This window comes from Diorhabda sublineata, chromosome X (assembly GCF_026230105.1).
Source record: "Diorhabda sublineata isolate icDioSubl1.1 chromosome X, icDioSubl1.1, whole genome shotgun sequence".
Lineage (NCBI taxonomy): Eukaryota > Metazoa > Arthropoda > Insecta > Coleoptera > Chrysomelidae > Diorhabda > Diorhabda sublineata.
Window position 1 is genome coordinate 32,279,598 of NC_079485.1, and position 25,655 is coordinate 32,305,252.

General features: G+C 31.7%; 1 protein-coding gene across 2 annotated transcripts; it reads left to right on the top strand.

Moving 5' to 3' along the window:
• Window positions 1–425: 425 nt before the first annotated feature.
• Window positions 426–24,519, top strand: LOC130450932 (prostaglandin E2 receptor EP3 subtype). Of its 2 annotated transcripts, none has more exons than XM_056789675.1 (5): window positions 426–1,048; window positions 13,604–14,095; window positions 19,010–19,193; window positions 20,433–20,653; window positions 23,442–24,519. In XM_056789675.1, the coding sequence occupies exons 2-5, from the start codon at window positions 13,763–13,765 to the stop codon at window positions 23,757–23,759; spliced, it is 1,056 nt and encodes a 351-aa protein (XP_056645653.1). In that variant the 5' UTR covers window positions 426–1,048; window positions 13,604–13,762; the 3' UTR covers window positions 23,760–24,519. The 2 variants fall into 2 exon arrangements, with proteins under 2 accessions (XP_056645653.1, XP_056645655.1); XM_056789677.1 differs by lacking the exon at window positions 426–1,048 and adding an exon at window positions 13,234–13,350.
• Window positions 24,520–25,655: the final 1,136 nt, after the last annotated feature.

Consider the following 25,655-nt stretch of genomic DNA (forward strand, 5'->3'; position numbering starts at 1 on the left):
AGGCCCAATAAACTCGGCTAACACCTAAATCTGAAGCAGCTGTTTTTACAAAGAAGACTAGCACTAGGATTTGATCCTGTCTGGACATGAAATATCACCATAGCCGCAACGCAACGCAAACACCACATGGCCAAATTAGCTAAGGCAGCTCTATAAAAATTTGGAGCCCTATATAAGACCAATCCTCTACAAGGGGCAAGTTCGCACATTTGGAGCTCGGCTCCAAAGCGTAAGAGCTTGTAAAACTAAATTTTCTAAAGTTGGGGGGCCTCATTCAGATTTGCCGCCCCGAGCCTCTGACGGGCTTGGTCCGCCACTGCAAGAACGACGAATTGTTGCAATCTCCGCAACACATAAATGTTTTTCTTGGAAAGTTAAATGAATGTCAAATTGAAACGTATGTGAAAATACAAAGTTAAAATCTTAGTATCAATTCAAATGTAACTATTGAATAATAAACTAGTTAAAGTAAAGTCCATCACTAGTTTTTCTTTTTGGTTGTGATATAAAAACACGGCGCCCAATTTACGTATAGGGATTAAATGAATCCTTAAATTCCTTCGACCAATTTACATGTCAGATTAGTGGAGCAGGTGTTTACCACCGCCAAATTTGATAGTGGTTGGTAGTTTGGTTAAATACAGATCCTTAAAATTTTTAGTAAATGCCTGTCCGCGATTTTCTATAGTGAATAAATAAAAATACAGAACTTATAAGTAATCATCATGTTACCAGAAAACAAAATTGCAAATAAATATCGACTTACAAAACGTTACGAATACAAAACAGTTGAAATTAACAATCGATAATTATTTTATTGTTAATATAAGACCAACGATCTACACTATCCCATAATGTCAGATTTGGACAGGATATATATTATAAGCCATAATAATTGATGTATCGCGTCATGGAATGAGAAAATATACGCTTGCGAGAATTATACTGGTCTATCACGTGGTAGCGGGAACATCTCAGCCACGTTCAAAAAGTTTTTCGTGTTACAGAGGGTAAAACGAGGATACATTATTTCATCTCATATTTCTGAGTAAGTTTCATGTTTTATGTGTTAGCTACTTTCAATAATATACGAATAAATGTTATAAAAACGTTTTTAATTATTTTGAGAAAATCGTTAAAAATATTTAATTTAACTGTTTTTTATTCAAAAATAAGGAAACTACAACGAAAATGTGACTAATTGTAATTTATTTTATTAATTCTAAGTATAATGATATAAGAATTTTTTATTAATTTTAGAATCTTATTTGAATATAATTTGTTTTAAAAAAAATGAAATCTCGTTCGATTAAATTTAGTATTGAACGAACAATCTTAGTATTTATAATACCAATATATTATGAAAAGAAGTAAATTAATATACGTGGTAATCCATTAACTATTTCTAGCTCCAGTGTTCAAAATATTAATTCACCTCTCCCATATCTACTTCATAATAATTCTACGTCTTTTAATTTTCTTTTTCATAATTTTTTTCCATTATTTTTATCCCCAATTTAATTATTATTAATCATAAATAGTTTTTTTGTACAATTGTCAAAAAAACTTCACATCTCTGCATCCCTATTATAATAATAATTCACAAATAAACATAAAATATTAAGTTTTGTAGGATTTATTTTAAACAGAATCAATTATAAGTTGATTAAGCTTGATAGATATTATTGAAGTTTCAACGTTCAACATTCCTTAAAAAATTGATATTTTATAATGGAAAACGTTTTATTTTGTTAGGAATCTCAATTTTGTAATTCGAACTATCTCTATTATGTTTCTGTTATGGAAACAGATTTCCAGCCATCGTGCTTTAAAGGACTTATTATCTCAAGACAACAGTCGTTTGAAAGCTGTAACTAGTTAAAAAACCACCTCAAGACAATATTTATTTTCGATATATTTCAGACGATGTAAATTCACATTTACAATAGATAATTTTTTGTTATTTGTTACGTCAAAGTTTCTGTAATTGTAATAATTTTGTACTGTCATTAAGTAATGTGAAACGTCACTGACATTTCGCAAAATATTTATCAAATTTTGATTGATAAAACACTGACTGTTAAGCCAAATAAATATGCAAGAATAATCTGATTGCATTCCTCCTAAAATTGCAGAAACTGCGTGCAATGTAAATCAAAATCTGCTTACGGAAAAGTCAAAAAAATAATATATGAAATTGTCAGGCGATTTTTTGGATTGGTGTTACACTAAAAAAATCAAAAATTACAGGGAAATTGTTCCTATTGCATATTCCTGATATTTTGTCGTAAATATGTAAATATCGTAAAATGTTTTAAATCTGTCTTCAAAAGTATTTTTTAACGTGGTCGTAGATAAAATTTTGTATGATACTCGTGCGCCTTTTATACATTTGTATCATGAATAACTATCGCATATCCTTTATTGAAAACAGATCTTTTGGAAATAATTCTATTAAACTACATATCTTTTATTTTTCCGGTGATTTTCATCATCTCTAATGTAATTTTTCGATTTCTACATTATATTTCTTTAACTTCTGACAGCGTTTGCAAAATCATAAAGTAACCTCATCACCCTCCGTTTATAGGGGACATTCCCTATTTATTTTTCACATATTTGAACTTTGGCCATTAAACATACGAAAACAGGTAATAAAATGTATAGCAAAGTGGATGGCGAGAAAATTTAGCACACGATCCGTTGGTTTCGAAGGAAAATATTCACTTATCACCTTTGCACATCAAACTTGGATTGGGTTTGGAGTTTGAGCAGTTTGTGAAAGCAATGGATAAGAAAGGAGGCGCTTTTCAATTTTTAAAAACTAAATTTTCACGTTTTACCGAAGCTAAAATGAAGGAAGTAGTTTTTGTGGGTCCCTAAGTTATACACCGTTTATTGAACACCTAAATCAAAAAGAAAAACCTCTTTGGCTTACATTCCAAAACGTGCCAGAACTTTTTAGGCAATCACAAAAGTGATGATTATGTCCCTCACGTCGAGGAAATGGTGTTAGCGTACCAGGCCATGGGATGTACCATTTTTCTTATACTTCCTTCGCCCACTGGACTACTTCCCTGAAAATTTAGGCGCAGTCACCGATGAAGAAGACATTTTTAGAGAAGTGGAATACTGATGGTTTTTAAGACGATACAGCTATACCTGTGGGTATAAAATCAAGCACTTAATAGTTAAATCAATGTCTAAAGTTTATTATTATTACCGAAAAGGGGTTAAAATAAAAGTGCGGGGCTCCCTCTAAAATGATTGGTGATAGAAAGCAGTTATATTTGGATTCAGGACGTCATTTTACATAAGAACCACCCAGAATAATGCCAGGGCTTCATTAATTTTTTTTCTTCGCAGACCAGTGTATTTTTTTGACTTTAAGTATAAAAAGATGTAAGAAACATGAAACTATATGGAACTACAGTTAAAATCTTCATTTCATATTAAATATATATATATATATATATATATATATATATATATATATATATATATATATATATAAATCCTTGTCACTATAGTTATATGGTAATATAGTTTAAATATTTTAATATAGAAAAATATTATTACTAGTTCCCCTTATAATTTTTCTAAAGCAACAACTCAAACTGTATTAATAACTACTAAAAAAAATTATATACATCCTGTATTATATTTTCTAAAAGTAAGTAGCAGTTTCTATTTGAAAAACCTCATAAAATTAACGCACTTAGCACTTTGTAATATAAAATATCAAATTTCGATCGATATAAATTGTTTGCTTATTAGCTACTTGACTTTTAATGTCCAAGCAATTCCATTTTTTTAATAGTTACAATGCGTCAGTTATTTTTTAATGAACATGAAAAATGGAAGCGTTTGGAAAATTATTTTGTTTCAATGAACATATTTTTTATATTGAAATATCATTTTCTAGTCACTATCATTTGATCGTGTGGGAGTTTTGGTTATTTGCCAAATAAATCGCTACACAATTATTATATATCTGCTTTTATAAAAACACTGGCGCATAATCTTTTCGAAATTACGTGAATTCGCTCTACATTCCCAAATAATAAGAACTGTCAGAGATTCTGAATTCTCAACATTTAATACCAATATGTAATAAGCTCTAGATCATTAATTTTTTCTAATAACAATTTATTTTAATATATAACTAATGGTATACTGTATCTGCGTCAATGAATCCTCTCAAATTGAGACATCGATTTCAATAGAAAAAAATTACTTGTGGTTAACAGCTTTTTACTTCAATCTTGACGAGAAAAGTGCTGTACTGATGATGCCTAATAAATTGAAACCGGTCTGTACCTTAAGATAGCTTGACATGATGCAATACAAAGTGCAGTGCAATGCAAGACGCGACGTTTCTTGATTAAAAGCATGTGCAGATGAAATTTAACTGTTTGTTTCATGGGAAATCTCGCATTTGTAACATTATCGATTTGGTACCATTTTGATTTAGTACAAGTTGCGACTCTAGGGAGAATTCCAGTTGCTTTTGGAGTGACAACCAATCCGTCCATCAGGTTCCAAAATATAATTAATGCCAGTTATTCATTGAGCAACTTTTTCTTGTTCACTTAGTTTTGGTAGGTTGTCTTGCACCATGACAAGCTGCCTTTAGCGATATCCATTCTCAATAAGATACTTAATCAGCGTGGACTTTACAAACATAAGTGAAGCCGCTAGGCTGGTTCTCTCTTGTTCCTAAAACTGCTGTCTTCACAGTTGTGAATGAAAGAGTAACAAAATGTTGAAGCATTCATAATCCATAGGCGTATCACGTAAAAATATTTATTTTAGTTATACCTCGACTATTTTCGTATTAAAAAACATTTGTCTAAATAAACTCGTGACCATAAATAACGCACCACCCTTTATTTCAATATCAAAACCTAAAATGTTAATCTTTTGGGTTTAGTTTTTTTTCTCTAACAAAAAGTTAAAGTATCTTAAATGTTAGCGATAAAATGTAGCAAAATTTCTTACTGTTTTTGTGGTTTTTTAAAATTTTCTTTCATTCTATTGTTGTACCAACTTGTGGACAGAAGTAATTTAAGTCAATCAAGGTGTGTTAAAGTCGAAACTACACAAACAAACAACAAAAAATGTTGGCAGTCAAATGAACGCGAAGCTGAAAGAATAGACGAGTTAGTTGGATAGGGATAAAGTTATCGTGAAGTGGTAAATCTGTTTGGCGTACACTACACAACCATTGGCAGATTGATGCAAAGATTTCGTGAGGTCTGGACAAGGACGTCCTTCAGTTTTAACTCCTCGAGATGACCGATTTTTGCAATTAAATTCATTAAGAAATCGGTCAATGACAAGTGTCGAGCTCAAGAGTCTTTTACGAGAAGTCCGAAATGTAAATATCTAGATCAATAAGACGACACCTTCTATACAGCAGAAGAGCTCTCCAGGCACTTTTGCTAACCAGGCAGCATCGTATTTCAAGATTAAGATTTGCAAAGCAACATTTAGATTGAAATTTAGTAAATTGGTGCCAAGTTTTATTTACTGATAAGACAAAAATCAGTTTAAGAGGTCCAGATGGAATTCGAAAATGGCGAGGAGAAATCTTTGCGCAGTCTTGTATCATTCCCAGGGAGCCGTTCCAAGGAGGGTCTATCATGTTTTGGGGAGGAATTTGTTTTTATGCCCGCACAGAATTAGTGTCTCTTCCTATTAACGCAGCAAGATACATAACTGACATTCTTGAAAATCACGTCGTTCCGTTTGGTCCATTTATTGATGATGATTTTAGTTTAATGCATGATAATGCTAGAGCACACGTTGCGGCAGATGTTCTGAATTACCTAAACTAAGTAGGAATTCATACCATGAACTGGCCACCAAGAAGTCCAGATATGCATCCTATCGAGCAAGTCTGGGACATTTTGAAACGCCGCATTCGTCGTCGAAATCCATCTCCTCAAAATTTAAATGAGCTTGAGCAAGCGGCATTAAAGGAATGGGAGAACATACCTCAAGAAGTGATATAGCACCTAATTGAAAGCATGCCCAGAAGAATGAATTACATCCAGAGGTGGAAATACACGTTTTAAAAAAAGGAATGTTATTGTTTAGGATGCAAGTTTTATTTTTAAGAAAATTTGGTTTTGGTGCAATGTTTTTATTTTTTTACTTACTGAAAAGAAGTTAAACAAAAAAATATTTTCAGAAATCTGGGTGGTGCTTTATTTTTGACCACGATTGTATAATGAATATATATTTTCACCCAATTAACCTGCCTTATAACTTCCGAACAGCTACTTACAAATCCAATGAATAGTTTGATCGTTTCATCAGTGATATTTTCCAGCTTCCGCATTATCTCTTCTTATTTAATCGAATAATCAGGTGCCTTTTCTCAGTTTTCAGGCTTCAAATTATTCAGAGCTTCCAAAAATAAATGTTTGCCTGTAAATGATTCAAAACAATTATATGTTGGTGTTGGAGGATCGATTTCCCGGCGTTTACATGACCCTTCCAAATTTTCCGTGACCATACTAGAAATTCACATTAAACTGCACCTTTCAAGTTGCAATTAAACTAAATTGTTGGGGATACGTAACATTTGAAGCTCTTCACTAAATGTAAGACCGAAAACTTGTATTAGCTCAGGTAAATTTATGAAAATTTCAGGAAATAATCTGTAATAATATTTAAAATGGCCGTACTAAGTTATATATTTACATAAAAATAGATATATAGTTACAAAGGTCTAGCATTCAAAGTCAAGAGGAATTTTTGGAGAGGAGCTCAATCGTTTGTGGATACGCCTAGAGGTGGCGTATTTGAAGAGGTCCCCTTAGGCTTAGATACGCCACTGGACCTAATGCCTAATTGTATAAGTACGGTAAATTGCTGTGTACTAATTTAGTATTGTGATTATTGGTTAGTTAAATATTTGGGGTATCTATTCATCAAAAACGGAAGTATGAGTAGTTTTAATTAACTAAACTAGATGCTGATTAACGTCAGCTATCGATTTTCCATTTCATTCAGCTTGTTTATAGACAAGTTAGTAATTATAAGGACATGTCTAAGAGTAAACGATGTAAAATTTTTTCCTCCGTTTTAGTCCAACGTTTCTTTGAGGAAATAAAAATTGTGTGGGTTCATTAATAAACTAGTATCGATTTTTCAATTTAAGGAGAAGCACGAATAAACATTCACATACAGACTCAGAAAAAACATTTTTTATCATTCGAAAAAATTTAATAGACGAAAAAATTTAATAACCATTAAACACGTGGTCCTAGAATTATCACGTGTTTACAAAAGTAAAGTGGTATTTTGAAGCACCACACCTTCGGAAGTTACCACATACAATTCAAGAATACTTCTGGGTTAAATAACAATAATATTTTGTAGGAGGCATATTAAATTCAATAGCCAGCGGATGTTTTTACCTTCCAAGTACACTGACATGACCCAAAGGGCCTTTTAAGACTGAATAAAAATTCCTTCATATGAAACATAATGCAAAAACATAAAGCTATTTAACAATAAAATTTGCAAATGATTTAAACGTTTATTTTACATACAAAGTTGGTATGTACTCGTGTTTATACTGAGCGGCATACAAACTACAAATAATTAACAGTGTTGCCATAGGAAGTACCATAGAGTACTTATTAAAATTTATTCACTGTTTAACTACTCAGTCTAATCATTATTTGTGTACAAATAAGATTTTGAGATATAAAGTTGCTTAATATGGATGGATAGTTCCTAAATCATTTACATATTCAATCAAATTTACCTTATTTATCAACGACTGTGACGCATGAAAATTTTTCTTTTTCTATTTGAATCATTATGTTCCGGGATTTACAAAATTTAATTCAAAATACTCTCGATCTGATATTGACTTACATTTTTCAATTTTTTTCCATAACAATCAGCAACGTCAGTAGTTGCTATGAGTCAAATCCGGACTGCATAGTGTCTCTTCATTTTTTTTCCCTTAATAATCAAATTGGCCAGTAATTAAGAAGATATTGATAGTAGATAGGAGGGTTTTTATGAATCATGGGAATAAATGTAATTATTATTTATTACAATATGTGCACTACTAGAATGAATACTACTAAAAAAATTTTTTAAATATTTCTAAACCAAAATCACACGATACATTGTTTCTCAGTAGAATATTTGCCTGTTTCAGCCCCTGTAGATTTTTCTCGTGTCTTCTCTATTGTACTATAGTCGATCCACAAAAGGTCCAGGTCCTACGAAATGTTTATATGTCTCTATTTCAGCAAGTCTATTTTGTATTTTATGTCTCAACCTAATGTTTTTTTATCTTCCTTCTTTGTTAGGGTTTCCTTTATTGTCCTGTAGTTAATTCCACAAATGGGGCTTAGATCCTACGAAGGATTTATCCGCATTTTTGGCAACTCAGCTATTTTTTCTTTCAATTCCTGTGTAGTAGGACAAGTTGATAACTATATTTTTTATTTAATTTAACTTGTCCAGGCATTTCCAAACTAGTTTGGATCTTATTATATTGAAGTTCAGACCTCTAATGGTTGCTTGGCTATCAGACAAGATAATTTCCTGTTTAAGATATTCCCTTTCTAATTTGAAATAGAAATTGCATATATTTCTGCTTGAAAAATACTTGGTGTAATGACCAGGCTTTCAAAGTGTTTGTTTCTACGTCAATTCTGTCTGCTGTTATTGTACCATCCGTATACCATTTCATGGCATTTTTTTTTAATCCCGTGATTATCAATTTTAAGAAAATTATCTGTAAAGTTTTGCATCAATAAAACTGAAAATAAATTCTTTGTTTATCAATTTTTTCCAGTAATTTGAAATATAAAAATATTTGATTTGCTGGCAATAATGAAAATTTTTATTGAGAAAACCTACAAAATTGAAAATTTTAATTAAAAAATGTTTTATATAAATGATTTCCTGAAACGAAATATATACAGGGTCGACAATCTATTAAATGCAACATCAATTTTTCAAATGAGACATTCTGAATAATTTTTCGTTTTCTCTTAATCTGGAATTATGCATTTCGATAACTACAGTTTTTGATTAAAAATATGGAATACAAAAAAATACGAAAATACTCTACTTGAACATTTTCTTCAAAAAAATCCTTACTCTACTTATTCCTGATGCCCTACCTTTTTAGATGTAACCCTTCAGTTGATTCATTACGAAAGCTCCCTTTTCCACAGCTGTTTCTATTCTTTACTACCCCTTGTCTTTTTTTGTATTCCTGCTTTATACATCTTCCGAATTGATCGTTCTCGCATTCTCATGACATTGCCAAATTATTCTTCTTCGATTTTGTTTAGAATTGATTTATGCTCTATTTTCGTTAGAAATCTCTTTCTCTACTTTTTATTTTGCTTTTTTTGGTCTGTATGATTCTCCATATTTATAATCCAAATGTCGGGTATGACTGCTGTCTTATATATTTCTGTATTTATTTATTTCCTTACATTGTATAGCCTTCGAGCTGCTCCAGCTCTCTCATTGATATCTTGTTCCAGTCTTCTATATTGTGCTAGCCCCATGCCAAAGTATCTAAAGCTTTAGACCTGATTTATTTTTTTTTATCTCATGTGTCTTCTCTTCTCTTTCTCATTGTCTTAATCTTGTGTTGGTTTATTTATTTTATAATGGAATTATCGTCTTTAGAGATCGAAGGTGAAAGGTTGTAATGTGCATCAGGCAGTGCAATTGTGAGTGTTGGTGTAGTAGTTTTTTCAATATGAATATCATCAACAGTTTAAACGCGACGACTCATAAAAGACCTTAGGCGGTGGACCGAAAAGAAGTTTGGAGAGGGGAACTTCTACATTATCCAGGACAGGACACGGCTACAGTGTACAAACACCTGAGTGGAAACGACTCAGATGATGCCGAATACACGTTCTTCTGGAGGGACCTTGCCTAGATGATCCCTGATGTAAGCAAGTTCTGCATCAGTCGTAAAGACCTTATGAGGCTTTGATCTAACGTATCCCACAGCTACTGTAGTTTATCATCATAAACTGCTATGATATATTAGCAAAATATTTTTTTGGCACTTTTCCCAAGTCAATATTTTTCGCTACAGTTACTGAAGACATTATTTTTCTTTGATAGCAAACTGAAGAGCAACTAATTTATCAATGGTTTTTTTATACTAGTCCAAATAGGTACGGCGTTAATAATTGCTATTATAACTATTCATTTACCGTATATTTAGATCTCTCCTTGTATTTAACCAAAAAGTTATTTAAGTTAAGCAATACAATGTTACTAGTTTCCAAATTTTTTGAGTCATTATCGTTCGAAACATTGGAAATAACAGACTAAAATAAAATAAAACAAAACGCTCAATGGACGTTTGGACATAATACCTACAACACACGTTCTTTTTATAGTTGTCACAAATGTTCGGACACGTGTTCGTCGAAATTAAAAAACTTAACGATAATACTTATGTTTTGGAATTTTGAAACATCGTTTTGGCATATATTATATTTTTTAACACCCAAATTCATACGACACAAGTTTTTATGTAGGAAATAGAAAGCAGACGCGTGTGACCTTGCAGTTTATGAAACACCCAGTGCATATTAACGATAATAATGTCTGTATTTGGAGATACAAATAGTATAAAACGCTAATTATCAATTGATGATTGAGTCGATAAAAAACTCAAAATATAAAACAAGTTTTAGATTTATCTTAATATTTATTTGAATACTGTCCTGTATACAATCCTATAGAAAAATAAATATTGTCAGCGTTACTAAGAAAACCTTCAAAAATACTTAATTTTAGATATGTGATTCGAGATCTTTTTTGACGTTCTGAATGCCACTACGTGTGTGTGTGGATGAGGGATGACATTAAGTTAATCTCAATTCGCCACAATTTTTTTCTTCCTATTTTTACAATTCATCTATGTTGGCATCAATAGTAATTTCAACAATGAATATGTAGAACTTGAATATGTAACAAATCAATTATTTCTTATTTTTTTATGCAGGGTGAGAACGTATATTATTTCATGTCTTACCACGTTTCCATATCTGTTGTCGATATTATATTCCTTTTATTTACAATTGCGGAAGTTGTTTAAATAAGGAATGATGTGTATGCGATCTAAATATAATGTTTACTATCCATATACCATGACCAAACCTGAGATATGCCTCAGGATTTAATACCAAAAACGTTTTATCTTTAAGAAAAAATTTCCGTCGAATACTGAGCTGTAGAAGTAAATGGTATCAAAACACCAAAAACACCATACGAGAAATGCCATCAAATGTTACACTGATGGTTCTAAAGCAGTACACAGAACTGAAATAGTGTACGAGCCCAAAACCCAAAACTTTAAAAGCCTAGGCAAATATTTTTCAAACAGAAATATTTACGCAATTGAAAAATGTGTCTAATTAAATCTAGATAGGCAGAAAATAATCATCATATCCGATACCCAAGCAGCTATCAGAGCTTTAAGAAGACAAGAAAAATAAAGTTACCCTACAATGGATTCTGGGACACGACGGAGCTTTGATGCTCGCTAAAGCGGGGACAGAGAAGTCCTTCATGGGACCTGCTACAAAACAATAGATAAATAATTGAAAAACAAGATAGATAGGGGTAACATCAATTACTGGGTCAACCTACAGGGGGTGAAAGATGAAAAGACAATATAATGTATCAAGTAAAAACAATTTACGGATACTAACAGGATTCCTATTAGGGCACTGTCGTCTCAATGGACACCTGAAGACGCTAGATTTAACAGATAATAATGCAACGTGTATATTATGTTGTGCAGGACTAAGCCTCCATCTATATTCCCTCGAAGTGTAAAGCACAGAGCACTGCACCTGGGAGCTTATGAAATAGAAGACGAAGATGTCTGGCAGCTGCAGCCTTCCCACATTCTGAATTTATTAAAAGAAGTGGGATTAACAGGGTTTTCCATATTGCAGCAAGAAAGGATGAGATAATAGATATTTTGAATGGCGGTGTATATGATGCCCCAAAAGTACTGCGACTAGTGTTCTGAAAATTTGCTTGCATGGGTTTTCCGAAATGTACGTTTCGGTTAAAATAATTTCAGTTTTCTGAAACTTCCGGTTACACCGGAAGTGGACTGAAACTTCGTTATTTTAAATGGAATGGTATGGTTTTTAATAAATTACCAGCAAATTGAAATAATCTTTATCAATAAATCCTAAACGGGACATAATGAACACTTTTGCAACGTTTAAACGTCAAGCTGTTTTCATTGTTTCTTTAATTTAAAACGTAGAATCCTCATAAATCCTCAAAAATGATTTTCAGAATTTTAGCTCCACAATTAGAGAGCGTATTTCAAAATATAAAATTATAAAAGTAAAATTTTCCAAAATTTAACCAATTAAGGGACACCTAACCTAACAATTCCGCGTATTTTTCATTTCATAGTATCAGTTTATCTCTCCAAATAAGAGGTGGGGGAGAGTGGGAAAAAATGACTCTAAGTTCGATTCTGTTTAACCGATTTCTATAAAATTGATGTTGTTTAAAAGAGTTTTCATCCAGCAATACGAAGAATATATATTCCAAGAATTTTAATTAATGGAAATACTAGAGATAGTTGTTTCACATAGATATTGTGATCTCTATTGACAAATGTAAACAGAATCTTAACTATTTAATTAGATCGTTTAGTAATAAACTAAATTCAAACTAAAATAGCGGAAATTGTATGTCGATATCTTTTTTTTTGGTTCGCTAGAACGGAAATTAAAAATTTCTTCTAGATGTGAAGCTTTTATATTGGCCTACATACAGTAACTTAAACTGTACTCATAATAATCTCATTATTACCGCTAGATGGCGTGTGAAGTTGATATTAATAACAATGAGAACAAATCATTAAGTAAACCATGTAACAAATCTAATTATTAACACCTTACATAACTAACTACGTAATTAGTGGCGCCCTAACCTAACCTAACCTAACAAATTCTGCGTATTTTCCATTTCATAGTATCAGTTCATCTCTCCAAATAAGAGGTGGGGGAGAGTGGGAAAAATGCTTCTAAGTTCGATTCTGCTTAACCGATTTCTATACACAAAATGTCGTCCATCGTTTTCTACAGGTACATTAAATCAGTCACTGACGAGTAGATATGACCGCAGTTTCAATTTCTGCCATTGAAACACCTCGTATTACCTGTCGTATTCATATAATTTCTTGTCATGGATCTATTGGTGTGAACGAGTTTTTTTATTCGGTTCCACAGATAAAAATTTAAGCAAGTTAGATCTGGCGTTGTATAGGGCATCATATGATGTCTCAACGAATTGGTAAGGGTATATAAATGATGAAAAAAAATTAAGACAAGTTACTTTATCAGTTTACTAGACGTTCGAAGAAAACTTCCTATCATTTACACATTTATTGAAATATGTCGGGACAGAAAGAAGATTTATTTATAAGACACCCTTTATAGATCGAAAAATAATGTTATTCAAAATTATTGTCCTAATATACAACACCTCTCTTATCACATATTATCAGTGCTCTATGATACAATTTATTATTGTTTTTATTTTACAGATATTATAGTTGTATCTACATAAACTTTTTGATGGAGTCTTTAGTGTGCATGTAGATCCCGAAGTAGAATCGTTAGTGGACCATTAACGGCAAGATGCCGTACAGCCGCCGTCACGAATCAGTTTAACGTTTAGTGATATCTGTTTAAGAGACAACAAAATGCTTAATACTCCGTGGTCGTATATAATTCAACTGGCTTTTCTCATAGGACTCATTGCTAATTTAGCCGCCCTTTACATTTTACACAAAACAGCAAAAAGAAGAAACAAAAAACATCTTTTTATGCTCAGATGTCTAGCTACCAACGATCTCATGGCTCAGATCGGAATGATCATTTTGACCAACAAATTTTTTTATGAAAATGTACATCCGTCTATATATTGCCCTAGTTTTGTAGTTGTAAGAGCATTTGGACTCGGTTCGGGGTGTGTAGCTTTTGTTATGGCACTTGAGAGATGGTTGGCACTCACGCGACCCTTCCTGTATCATCAAGTAAGTTATTTTACATATCGAAAGTTTATTTTATAACGATATTTTAGGGGAAAACAACCTGATATCTATGATTTATTTATAGTAATATCGTGTCAATACAATTAATTAATTATGAAATGTGACATACAATTCAAAATTGTACAATAATCTATAAAAAAGGTTAATCGTAATGAGATAACCCGTTTGTTGATAGTTTCACAATGTATTTTTGTATGAGGAAAGGATGTCACGTTTAAAAGGCTTAGAAACATTTTTGAGGGTTGAGCAGTGCAGTATGAGCAGAAGTACCTGGTCCAACAAAGAAAAGACGAGAGTTTTGGAAAATAATATACTTATTATTCAACGTAATCTCCTTTTATACACACTTTTTATACACCACCGACACACCACTTCATTGTTAAAAAATCTTTGACACAAGAACCATTTCTTCAAGTCTGGGAACAGAAAATAATCCGAGTGAGCTAAATCTGGCTAATAGGGTATAAGGTAGCAATTCAAACTTTATTTCTCTAATTTTGGCCATTGCAATAACGGATGTGTGAGCTGGTGTATTGTCTTGATAAAACAACATTTTCTGCTTAGCCGAATGTTTGATTTCTTCACTAAAACATTGCATAATACTCACAGTTGATAGTTTTTCCTTTTACAAGATAGTTAATGGAAATTATCCCACGCAAATCCCAAAAAAGCGTCGCCATAACTGCAGATAAAACGATCTTTGAAGCCGGTTCTGTGAAACATTGCCAAACACTCGATGGAAACATCTTCACGTCGTTATTTTTATTCCATTGTGAGCAAACGCGGCACCCATCTTGTGCACAGGTTTCTCATGTCCAAATTTTCAGTTAATATGCGACGTGCAGCACTTTTTGAAAGGCCCACTATGTTTGTAAGCTCGCTAACTTTCAGTCGACGTTCATCCAGTGGAGTTTCTTCAACATTTCTGGAGTCATCACTTCATTTGGTCTACCATTTCGATGCTGATTTTCTTATTTCGTACGGTCTCGTCTAAGCTTTGCTACCTAATATTCTACTGTTGATAACCAAGGAGCAGTCTCACCCAGAATAGAATCTAATTCAGCCTTTAAATTGGTTTGGCTAAAGCCTTTCAAATAAAAGTATTGTATCACATAATGATCCATGTTACAAATTCACTGAAAACTTTCTCTATTGATGGCTGCGAAACAAATACTAGCACAGTGGTATTTTTCAAGCAACTACCATCATCTCTAGGTCATGCTAGGTACTTCCTGAACCATCCTCGTAAATAGCAGATAATCCCAACTGAAGGGTAAAATTTTTCACAAAGAAACAAAAACTTTGCTATCCAATTAGTATTGAAATATTTAATTAATATTACTTATTATTTACAATAAATGCCTCTAGAAGCTATTTAAGCAAAACAATTTAAATATGATAAGCAGTCTTCTTGCCTTTTTTTCGGCGAATTTATTAATCAAAGCAGAAGATGATTTCAGTTGTTCAAGATGTTTGGCCTCTATAAATAATAGGGACAAATCTGAAAGCCGTTCTTATCTCATAGAGGAGATTAATAATTTTTCAATTTTTAGCTGTTTCATTTGTAACCGGAAGGGTCAGAAATGTTATCACTTGATGCAAGGCTATTGAATGTTACGAGTAATTATTCCGTGAGGTCCTTAATGGAATGAATTTACTGAATTTCGAATTTGAAACATATTTTCATATTTTTTTGCTTTGTTGTACAATAAAGAGGTTCATGCTTGATATTTATTTAAAATTCTCCATTTGGTCCAACCCTTAATTCATTAAGAAACTATAATTGTAACTTGCATGTTTTAAAAGTTTCCGTATGGAAAATTTGACCGAGTTTGAGTGATGTTGTGGGTAACATTGTACGAATTTTTTAAGACCGATTGACACGATGCAATATATAAAATATTGCTTGCTCTAAAGCATGCGCGAATGAAGTTCAGTTAATTGTTTCATGCAATATCACGAACTTGCAACATTATCGATTTGATGCCTTTTTTTATTGCGTGCAAGTAGCAATTCTAGGGAAAATTCTGACTTTTCACAACGTGACAACCAACCTGTCCATCAGGCCCCAAAAACGAGACAGCAGCAAATATAATTATTGCCACTGAGCAATTTCTTCTTCTTTATTTTACTTATCTTTGTTATTTTTTATTTTTTCAAAATGTTCAAAATATTAAATAAAATTTCACGGTAGGAATTTGTTTATTTTACTTCTGGAATTTTTGTTACTGACAGCCATTATCTAGTGACACCTGTAGTTGGGGGCCCCCTGTTTCTTTTATACTGAGGCAGATACGCCCCTGACTAATACCGAAAGGGAAAATAGATGAATATATTTTTCCAAGTCCATTTCTGTATAAAAAACCTTGAGTGACAAGTTTTCCATCTTTCCATTAGATATCTTTGAAATAAATCTATTAACGGCTAATGCAAGAAGCATACTAATTTCAAAAATTTATCGTATCATATGTTAATTTTATATGCCATATTTATTTTTATTTACTCATATCCTACCTGAAAAAATTTTTAAATAAAAATTTATACGCACTATTGTGAAGTATTATACAGAGTGAGTTCTATATATGGGATGCCTCAATTATCTCAGAAACTTCTTGTACGATTTTTATAAATTTTTGTGCGCAAGGAACTTGTAATATGGTCGGTATCTCTATTGTTGTCAGATCTTTCCTTTTCCCTGAAAAATAACGAACTTTGTCATTTCAAATGGATCAATCTGTATATTTTTCGCTGATTATAAATAACAAATTTGACGTTTCAATAAATTATTATTGAAAGCACAATGGATCGTTTATCTGAAAAATTACGAATAGTGATAAGCGTAAAAGTCAACAAGAAACGTGTGAAATCTTTAATAATTTAGATCCTAACCGAAATCCCATAACAAGATCTCATGTTAGTAAAGGACGCAGACTGCATCAACTGTAAACAAATCTTTAGATGTTTTTTTCCTGTTAGAAGACGATTCACACTTGAGTTCTAGACAAATATCCAGGGAACTTGATATTTCGCAAACATCCCAAATGAAAATTTTACATGACAATAAACTACATCCATACAAAGTAGGTACCGTTGGTTCAAGAATTGTCAGATGACGATTTTGATAGACGTGAAGAGTTTACAGACCTCATGATGGAAAAACGATCCAAATTTTTTTAGTCATGTTTTGTTTTGCGATGAGGCCACCAGGATACTGGTCACGTAACAATCCTCGTTGGATGCGTGAATCCCACACCCAATATCCCGAAAAAGTGAATGTATGGACGACAAAATAATTGGTCCTTTTTTCACAACTTAAATCATCCGAATATTACCAAATCCAAGTAAGTACTTTCAATTAAATTTACAAATCATTATTAGAAATTTTTGGACAATAAAAATATCCCAAACGACAATATTTGGCTACAACAAGATAGTGTCCCACCAAAATATGCGTGTGTGGTGAGGCTATACCTAAATAAGGTGGATTGGAAGGCGTGGCTTTATCGAATGGCACACGCAATCACCCTACATGAATCCTTTAGACTATTTCCTGTAGGGTTACTTAAAAAACATCTTTTATAAAACAAAACCTACCAATACAGCTGACCCGACCTATCCTTATCTCACACTATTTTGTTTTATATAGAGTCAAAGTTGGTAACAATGTTCATGTTAATTTAGTTAAGTTGGCAGGCGATAAGCACTTTTTGATATGTTCCCGCAACAACGAAAAAGCGAAATGAAATGGCGACAGGCAAAACGTGCTCCAATTTGTAATCTCAAGAATTGTTAGGTATTGAGCAACAATCCGACGATTGTTTAGCAAAAGTTTTGGTAATCAAAACAAGTATTGTCAAACGATTCAAAAGGTATGTTTATTTCGTATCAAATTAAGATTTATTTTTGTGTTCAAATCTTGTCCGCACATGCCAAAACTTTGTTCGTTAATGTTTTTTCACAGAATTGTAAGAATTGAACAAATAATTTGCTTTTATATGAAGTCCTGAATATTTTTATTAAAATTGTGAAAGTTAGATACTGATTCTGGTGTACATTGTCAGGTACCTTTTGAAACTCTGAACTGAAAACTGAACATTTTGTCAACTTTGGAATTCATCATTTCTTAACGAAGATCCCATACCCACTGAAAATAACAATTGCAAAGTTTTAAAAATCGCATGGTTTGTTGTATTGAAGTAAATGGACAACATTTTGAGTATACGCTGTAATCGCATCAACTGTATGTTTTCTAAAATTAATAATTCTTCTATTTGATTAGTGTGGATCTACTTCTAACATGATACAAATATTTGAAGATTTGTCTTCAGTTGTTGAAGGTTTTCTGTGTCATGATTTGGATAAATATTTTACTGCACCAGTTTTGTTAAACTTTTTACTAAATTACTGACAGTTGATATTTTTATGGGATTTCGATTAGGATATAAATTATCAAATTAAACGAGTTTATTTGATCGTGGCCATCTAAATGTACAATATTTATTGTAACTTAGGAGGAACTACTGTATATGTAGCTACAACTCGGAAATTAAGGCATTTCTGTAGATTTATAAAAACACAAATCATATACATTTGAAATAACAAGGTTCATTATTTTTCCGGAAAAAAGGAAAGATCTGACTACAATGTAAATACCGACCCTTGCGTACAAAAATTTATAAAAATCGTACAAGCCGTTTCCGAGATAATTAAGGCGTTCCATACATAAAACTCACTCTGTACATAATGTCTCCTTAGATTAATTTGTTTATAAATAATTACTTGAAATATATCAAAAAACAATACATTAAAAATAAATATAGTATAATGAAAAATAGATAAGTAGTTGTATTCAAAAATTGCGATTCAATATTAGATGATTTTTATAATTATTTTTAGTTGGTTACACATCAAGTACTGAAGAAATTTCTATTCGGTTTATGGATTACTGCAGTGACTTTAACTTATTTGCCGCTATTTGGATTCGGTATTTACTACAATGCCGAAAATAAAACATGCGCAAGATTTAGATATGCTTCTGAACCAAAGGACAAGGCTTACGCCTATTTATTTTTTGCATTTGGTAAGAAATAATATAAATAATAAAATACATTAGAATTCGTGTTGTTTAGGGTACAAAAAAGTTCGGTAGGTTATATAAGAAGTTTATGTTAACGATATGAAATTAAAAAAAGACAACGATGGAGATATGGACGTAACGAAATAATGGTAAATCCATACATCTAATATTTGAGCGATCCCCGGTCTTCACGTCTTTAAATAAAATACGTCTAGAATACCTTGAGTCATTGATGCCCATGTCTTCCAATCGACTGACGTTTTTTGTCCTAAAATGGATTCGTCGCGATGGTACGAACGCTGCATTGGGTACTTAGTTAAAAGAATAGAGATGAGGAAAAACTAAAAACGATAACTAAGTGAAAAATAAAAAAAAACGAAATAGTTTTGAACTAGCAAATTGGAAAAATATATTTTTCCTACATATTGATTATAAATATCTGGGTTTTACAGGTATCATCATTGATATATTCCATTCGTTTAGGGTACGAAGCGATTGAAAGTAAAAAAAATGAGGTTAATATTCGTTTAGAATAATCTCTATTTCAGTTTCCGACTCTTAATAATCGTTTGAAATGGAGAATTCGCCTACAATATTTACTTTCTTTCTTCTATATAATCACAGCAGTAACAAAAATAATGAAGAGAACTAAATTTTGGAGTTCAAAGACTACTTCAGAAAGTTGATTGCTTAATATAATTGGGGGAGAAAGTCGGTTTTCTACATGTTTTACGTGAATTTGTGTTGTGGTCTTACAAATATTATCTCGAAGAAATGAATTCCGATATTTTTAAATACTATCAATTATTGGATTTATTCTCCATCATAGTTTTATATACAAGGTTAAAAAAATCGTTATTCACAACCAACTGAAAAAACAGTTTATAAAGTACCTGTTAATTGAAAAGGGAGTTAGAATGATGGTGATACAATGATGAAAGTGTTGGCTATGATGAAATGTCAAGAACAATAGTTTTTTTTATGTAGAAACTTCTTTGGAGCTCCTAAAAAATATATGAATATTTCACCAATCAACTAAGGAGAAAATTCTATTTCTAAAAATGTATGCAAATTACGAAAGTTAATGTAAGAAAATGGATATTATAATTTTTCATCCCATGCTCTCTAATTGAAGAGAAATTTAGAAATTCTCTAATAGACAGATTATGTCTTGTACAGAACAATGATTCCTTTTTCTTTGTTCAGTTTAACTTTAGACATAATATATTGATTTTATTCTAGGAGCTACTTTGTGTTTCTGCATAGCCTTTTGCAACACTTCGGTAATTTGCGAATTATCGAGAATTAGATCCCAACAACGAATTCTAGTCAGAAGAATAAGTAGATCTATAATAAGTAGCCGGGTTGGAGCTGCTCGATATCAAACTCCAGAAGAAGTAGCGTTTGCTAAATTGATGGCCTTTGTTTGCATCATTTATGTTGTCTGCTGGGCTCCACAAGTGGTGAGTGGATACAACAAAAACATGAGAGTTGTACCATAACATCTAATTTTTTCATTCTATGTACGCCTAAAAATTTCTACTAGATGATAAATTAATTTCAAGACATCTGGTACAATTTTTTTAATAATCCAATAACCAGCTTTTTAGATTAATACGAGAGTTACTACTTAAGATTTTAAGATAGACAAAAAAAACGGACACGACTTTGATGTTTTTCATTAAGATCAAGACATTTTTGTATGTATTTTAACCAATTGTGGAAGTGATTTGACACTACTTCAGGTGTAGAAAAACGTCAACCTCGCAATTTTGTTTGATCCGCAGGAATAAGGAAAAATCACTGCAAGCCATACAATGACTGTACGTCGGATGACCCATCAATTCGATGTTTTGACAGTTCAAAAACGTTTTTGTTTGAACTTGTATTGTCTTATTGGAGAATGATTCGTCTTCTTCGATTGGTTTTACTGATTTTTTGGCAAACAAATTCTGATGTACCATTCAGAATTGACCGTAGAACGGTCGCAACCATATTATTCAATATCCAACGTGAACAAATGATTTTGATAGCCAAATATTCAGAAAAAAATTAAATGTATACTAATGCCCAAGTATGCCTCAATCTCTGGGTATATTAAATGACGATCTTGCAATATCAGTTCGATGTTTTCTGTCGGTCACTATTAAATATGCCAAACTTTATGATGGCAATGTCAGATTTGACATATTTACATTAGAGTTACTATATCTCCAAACTTGAGTAGCAACCCTCGTACAAATAATACTTGAATGTAATTTAAATGGCGTTTATATTATGATTTGAAACTTCCTTAATAAATCAATTGAAAACTGTCGCTTTTTCACATAAACATTGCTTTGTTTTTCCTGTCGCTTTTCACATATTCACATGATTTGTTCCGTGAGTTTTATGGTGTTTTTATTACAGCCAGATAGTTGTAATATCTTTCTAGGACTCACTATATTTTCTTTACCTAAGAGATAACACGCTAAACAAAAAAGTAACTCAAAAAGTTTTATATGAAAGCCTACAATTGTCCAATGTGAATACCCATCATAAGCGAATTCTTTCCAAACGTTAATCAGTATCTCTCTGCATTTTTGTCTGATGGTCAGTTGGTAGTGGAGCCACGATCCTTCATAAACACCCAAAGATAGAAAGCACACGGCGCCCAATAGGATGACTATGGAGGTACATTTTCGATCTATTAATCGGGAACATTAACGTTTGGTAATCAAGATATTTCGTTATGCCAATAAGGCAGCGCATCATCTACCTGGAAAATGAACTCCTCTGGTTAATCTTACTTTAAGGAAGCTAGGAAGAATCATAGCTGTAGAGTTTTAAGATAAGATCTAGTAGTTACGATTGCTTTATCAAAACAGGAAGGGTATCACCAGGATATGACACAAAACACGTAGTTGTGAGCGTTTTTGTAAAATTCTCCAGATAGTCTTTACAGAATTTGTTAATTCACAGCTACCCTACTAAGAGGATTTATTTGAGCAGCGAATGAACGACTCTCGTAGTAGCTCAAAGCTCTCTTCACTAACTCTAAGTAATATAGTACTCTTCACAAAATATTATGATCTCCGACTAAAAACTAGATGTAGTAGGAGTTCAACACAACCCCGTTCTTCGATCTTATTTCCCTTAACTTTGGAAGTACGTGGTTTAGCATTGTCTTCGTTCATAATTCCACCAGACTTTCCGCTCTAATCGACCTCTCTTTGTTGCGGTTTTGTTCATTGTCTACTGATTTTCCATGTTCGGTTTGTTTAGGTAAATCCATCGCGATCATCTTTCGGCAGAGCAAGGAGCGAGTGCTGGATTTGGGTTGGTTTGGAAACCTCAATATCCCACGCTTATGAACGACTCTCAAGGGTAAAATATCCACTATTAAAGCGATTTCACCAGCGCGGTGCCGTTTACTCATTAGCTGTGTCTTCCCCTTCAATTTCACATATTTTTCTTGCTGGCACCGCTCCTTTAAACTTTTGTTTCCAATAATATCTCAATAATTACAAATTATGAGCTCTGGTAGAACAAAAAGATCAAAATAATAGAAACTTAGTATATATTTCTATTAAGTTTACTTTGTTTATCAATTACGTTTGCATTTGAAACCTATTCTATTTTTTATTTAATCAATATTAAAGTCCAAAGAACTGTTATATCTATAAATTATTAGAAATTTTACGAGCCCATCATCGTGTTTTTAATATTTGTGAACAAATATTTTTCGGGTCATTAATCTACTGATAATATTTGAGATGTAAATAAAAATCAAAAGGTATCAGTGCTGATCCACAGAAAGAACAAATTCAGTATAGATATCAGTTAAATGCAGGGCAATTGACAATTATATTTCATTAAATAATTATAACATCGCTCGTAATTTTCCGCAATCTTTTAAAATCAGTGTTAACATCAATTAATCACTCTGTACTAATACTATACAAATAGTAACTGAACTAACAAAAATATATTTTCAATATCATCGTGAAATTATTTGCATCTTCCCAATTATGTTGTTTATTTACATTTTACTATAAAATGAGGTAATTTGTGACACCAGCCACGTATTTTATTTGTGGAAGAGTCCAAAACGTCAGTCCACGTGGAATCATCATCTCCACTGTTTACCAATGAAAACATCGAATCGCAAACACAAATGCATTTCTGTTGGCCGAAGCTGTATGTACACAATTTGTATTTTATGAAATAAAATGCCAGAAATAATGAGCATGCCATCTTTTGACTTTTCAGATGACAGTACCGATCGCGCAGTACTTTAAACTCACCAACCATGAGGACCATAAATTTAAAAAATTCTTTATAATAGCTGACGCTGGATTGACGGTATATCTACTGTTAGATCCTTTCATTTACGTGCTTCAAGGATACTTTGAAGGACGATTGCATGCAGATTGTTGTTGCAGTAAAAAATCTGACAGTAATCTTTCTATACCTTCTATTATGAAAACGCAAAATTCTGATATGTCCGTTTCTATACCCTTTGATGTAAAAGAACCTGCAAAGCCTGATGATGAATTTGTACATTTAGAAACAATGAAGATAACTTAAATTTTATATCTCTTAAAATATGGTGTACTGGGGACAAATGTATTGGAATAAATGTTTAGAAAATGGTTTTGAATATAAACTTTCTTTTTATTACTATCACAATCGTAATATGTCGAGAATTCTCAATTTTCTCAGTATAAATGAATAATTATATTGTGAAAATTTGTTTTTTTTTTAATTTTTATTAATTATTTGGATAAAGAAACTTAAATAATGTATTTTTTGTTGTCATTTCCTACAGAAATTTTTAGGAATTACATAACAATTTTTTTCCTTAAATGTGATAAATATTTTGTGTATTCAATCTGATTGTGACAGGAATAATTATTTTTATATAAAATAAAATGTATAGAAAAAGTCTGAACAAGTTTGCAGCATATGAATTTTTTTTATTATTAATGTTATGGAAAACATATTGTTCGCAATTACATATCGAATCGTAATTCTCATTTTTGAATACTTTTTTTCAATTACAGTTTACTGAATTCATATTTTTTTTAAAAGTTCTCATACAAATTAAAAAAATTCATCTAGTACCCGCGTTCTAGGTTGAAGATCATTTATAATAACTTTTACATCTAATAATTGTCAACTTTTTCAGACATACTGTATATTTAAAACACATTTTGGAATAAATAAAAATAATTTAGTGATTAGGACTAATTATCCCAGTGTTTAATAATGGCATATACTTAATTACTTTTAGATAAGATGTACTTATATATTTAACGTATTTTTTCAAATAAATTGAAATAAAATATACGGGGATACTAATTATGAATAACCCATCCCTTATTATCGTTATTATTGCCTACAGAACGAAAAGTCTCTTAAACGTTCAATATAAAGCAAATTTAGGAAATAAAAGTAAATCATTGTATTTATTATGTTATATATAGCATATTCACGAAATATATAACCCCATAACTTATTAATCATTATAACAGTGATAAGGGGTTTATAATTTATAATGAACAATATATATATATATATATATATATATATATATATATATATATATATATATATATACAGGGTATTTCTAAAATCATGAAGGTGATTACCCGTATCAAATATTATGCAAATTTTTCTGTAAATAACTCGCCCTCTTCGGACATATCATTCCTACAAGGCGAAATTGAGTTTTTTTTCCAAATTTAAGAGAAATAATAACCGATATTAATGTGAACTATCAATAAAATTATTAATTATTATTATTAATTAGTAAGCTTTGTGTGGATTGAAAGTTTTTTGTCACGTAAATGAGACGCCATCGATAAAACGGATACGTTTCACAAAAATCCAGTCTAATCAGTATGGGATCTTCTTTTTCAAAGTTATGTTCAACACTCATTGTTACGAACCGTGTAACTAGCGCCCTCTATGAGAGTCAGACATTAAAACAAACATCAATACAGTGTTGCCAATAGTTGCGGCAAATTTGTTTTTCTTCAATCTTGAATACGGATGGCGATACGAAAATTTTTTACCGAACAAACCCCAAATATTTTTCAGTTTTCTATCTATCCTAGAGACGGAATCACCTTTTTTGAAATACCCTGTATTTATAGAAACCTTGTATATAGATAAATATTTTATGTTTGCTAATTTTAGTTAAAAGCAAGGAATAAAATACTAACTTTCTACTTTTCGGCCTCTCTACGAGATGTATGAACCATTAAGTACATTCCAAAACTTCCGAAATATAATTTGAATTGAATAGTTTTTTGACTTATTCTATGTGATTTGATGAGAAATACTAAGAATTTAAGTAGATAACAACAAATAAAAGCAAACCGAATTAAATTATACTAGGTGTTATAATTGTTTCCCTCAATTTCATTATAAATATTAGTTTATCGCGAAATATTTTTAATAGAGTTCAAATCAATCGAG

Coding starts and splice junctions, on each gene's coding strand:
- LOC130450932 (XM_056789675.1), top strand. CDS start 13,763: ATGCTTAATACTCCGTGGTCGTATATAATTCAACTGGCTTTTCTCATA. Junction 19,194..20,432: donor CTATTTATTTTTTGCATTTG/GTAAGAAATAAT, acceptor ATTTTATTCTAG/GAGCTACTTTGTGTTTCTGC. Junction 20,654..23,441: donor TCTGCTGGGCTCCACAAGTG/GTGAGTGGATAC, acceptor TTGACTTTTCAG/ATGACAGTACCGATCGCGCA.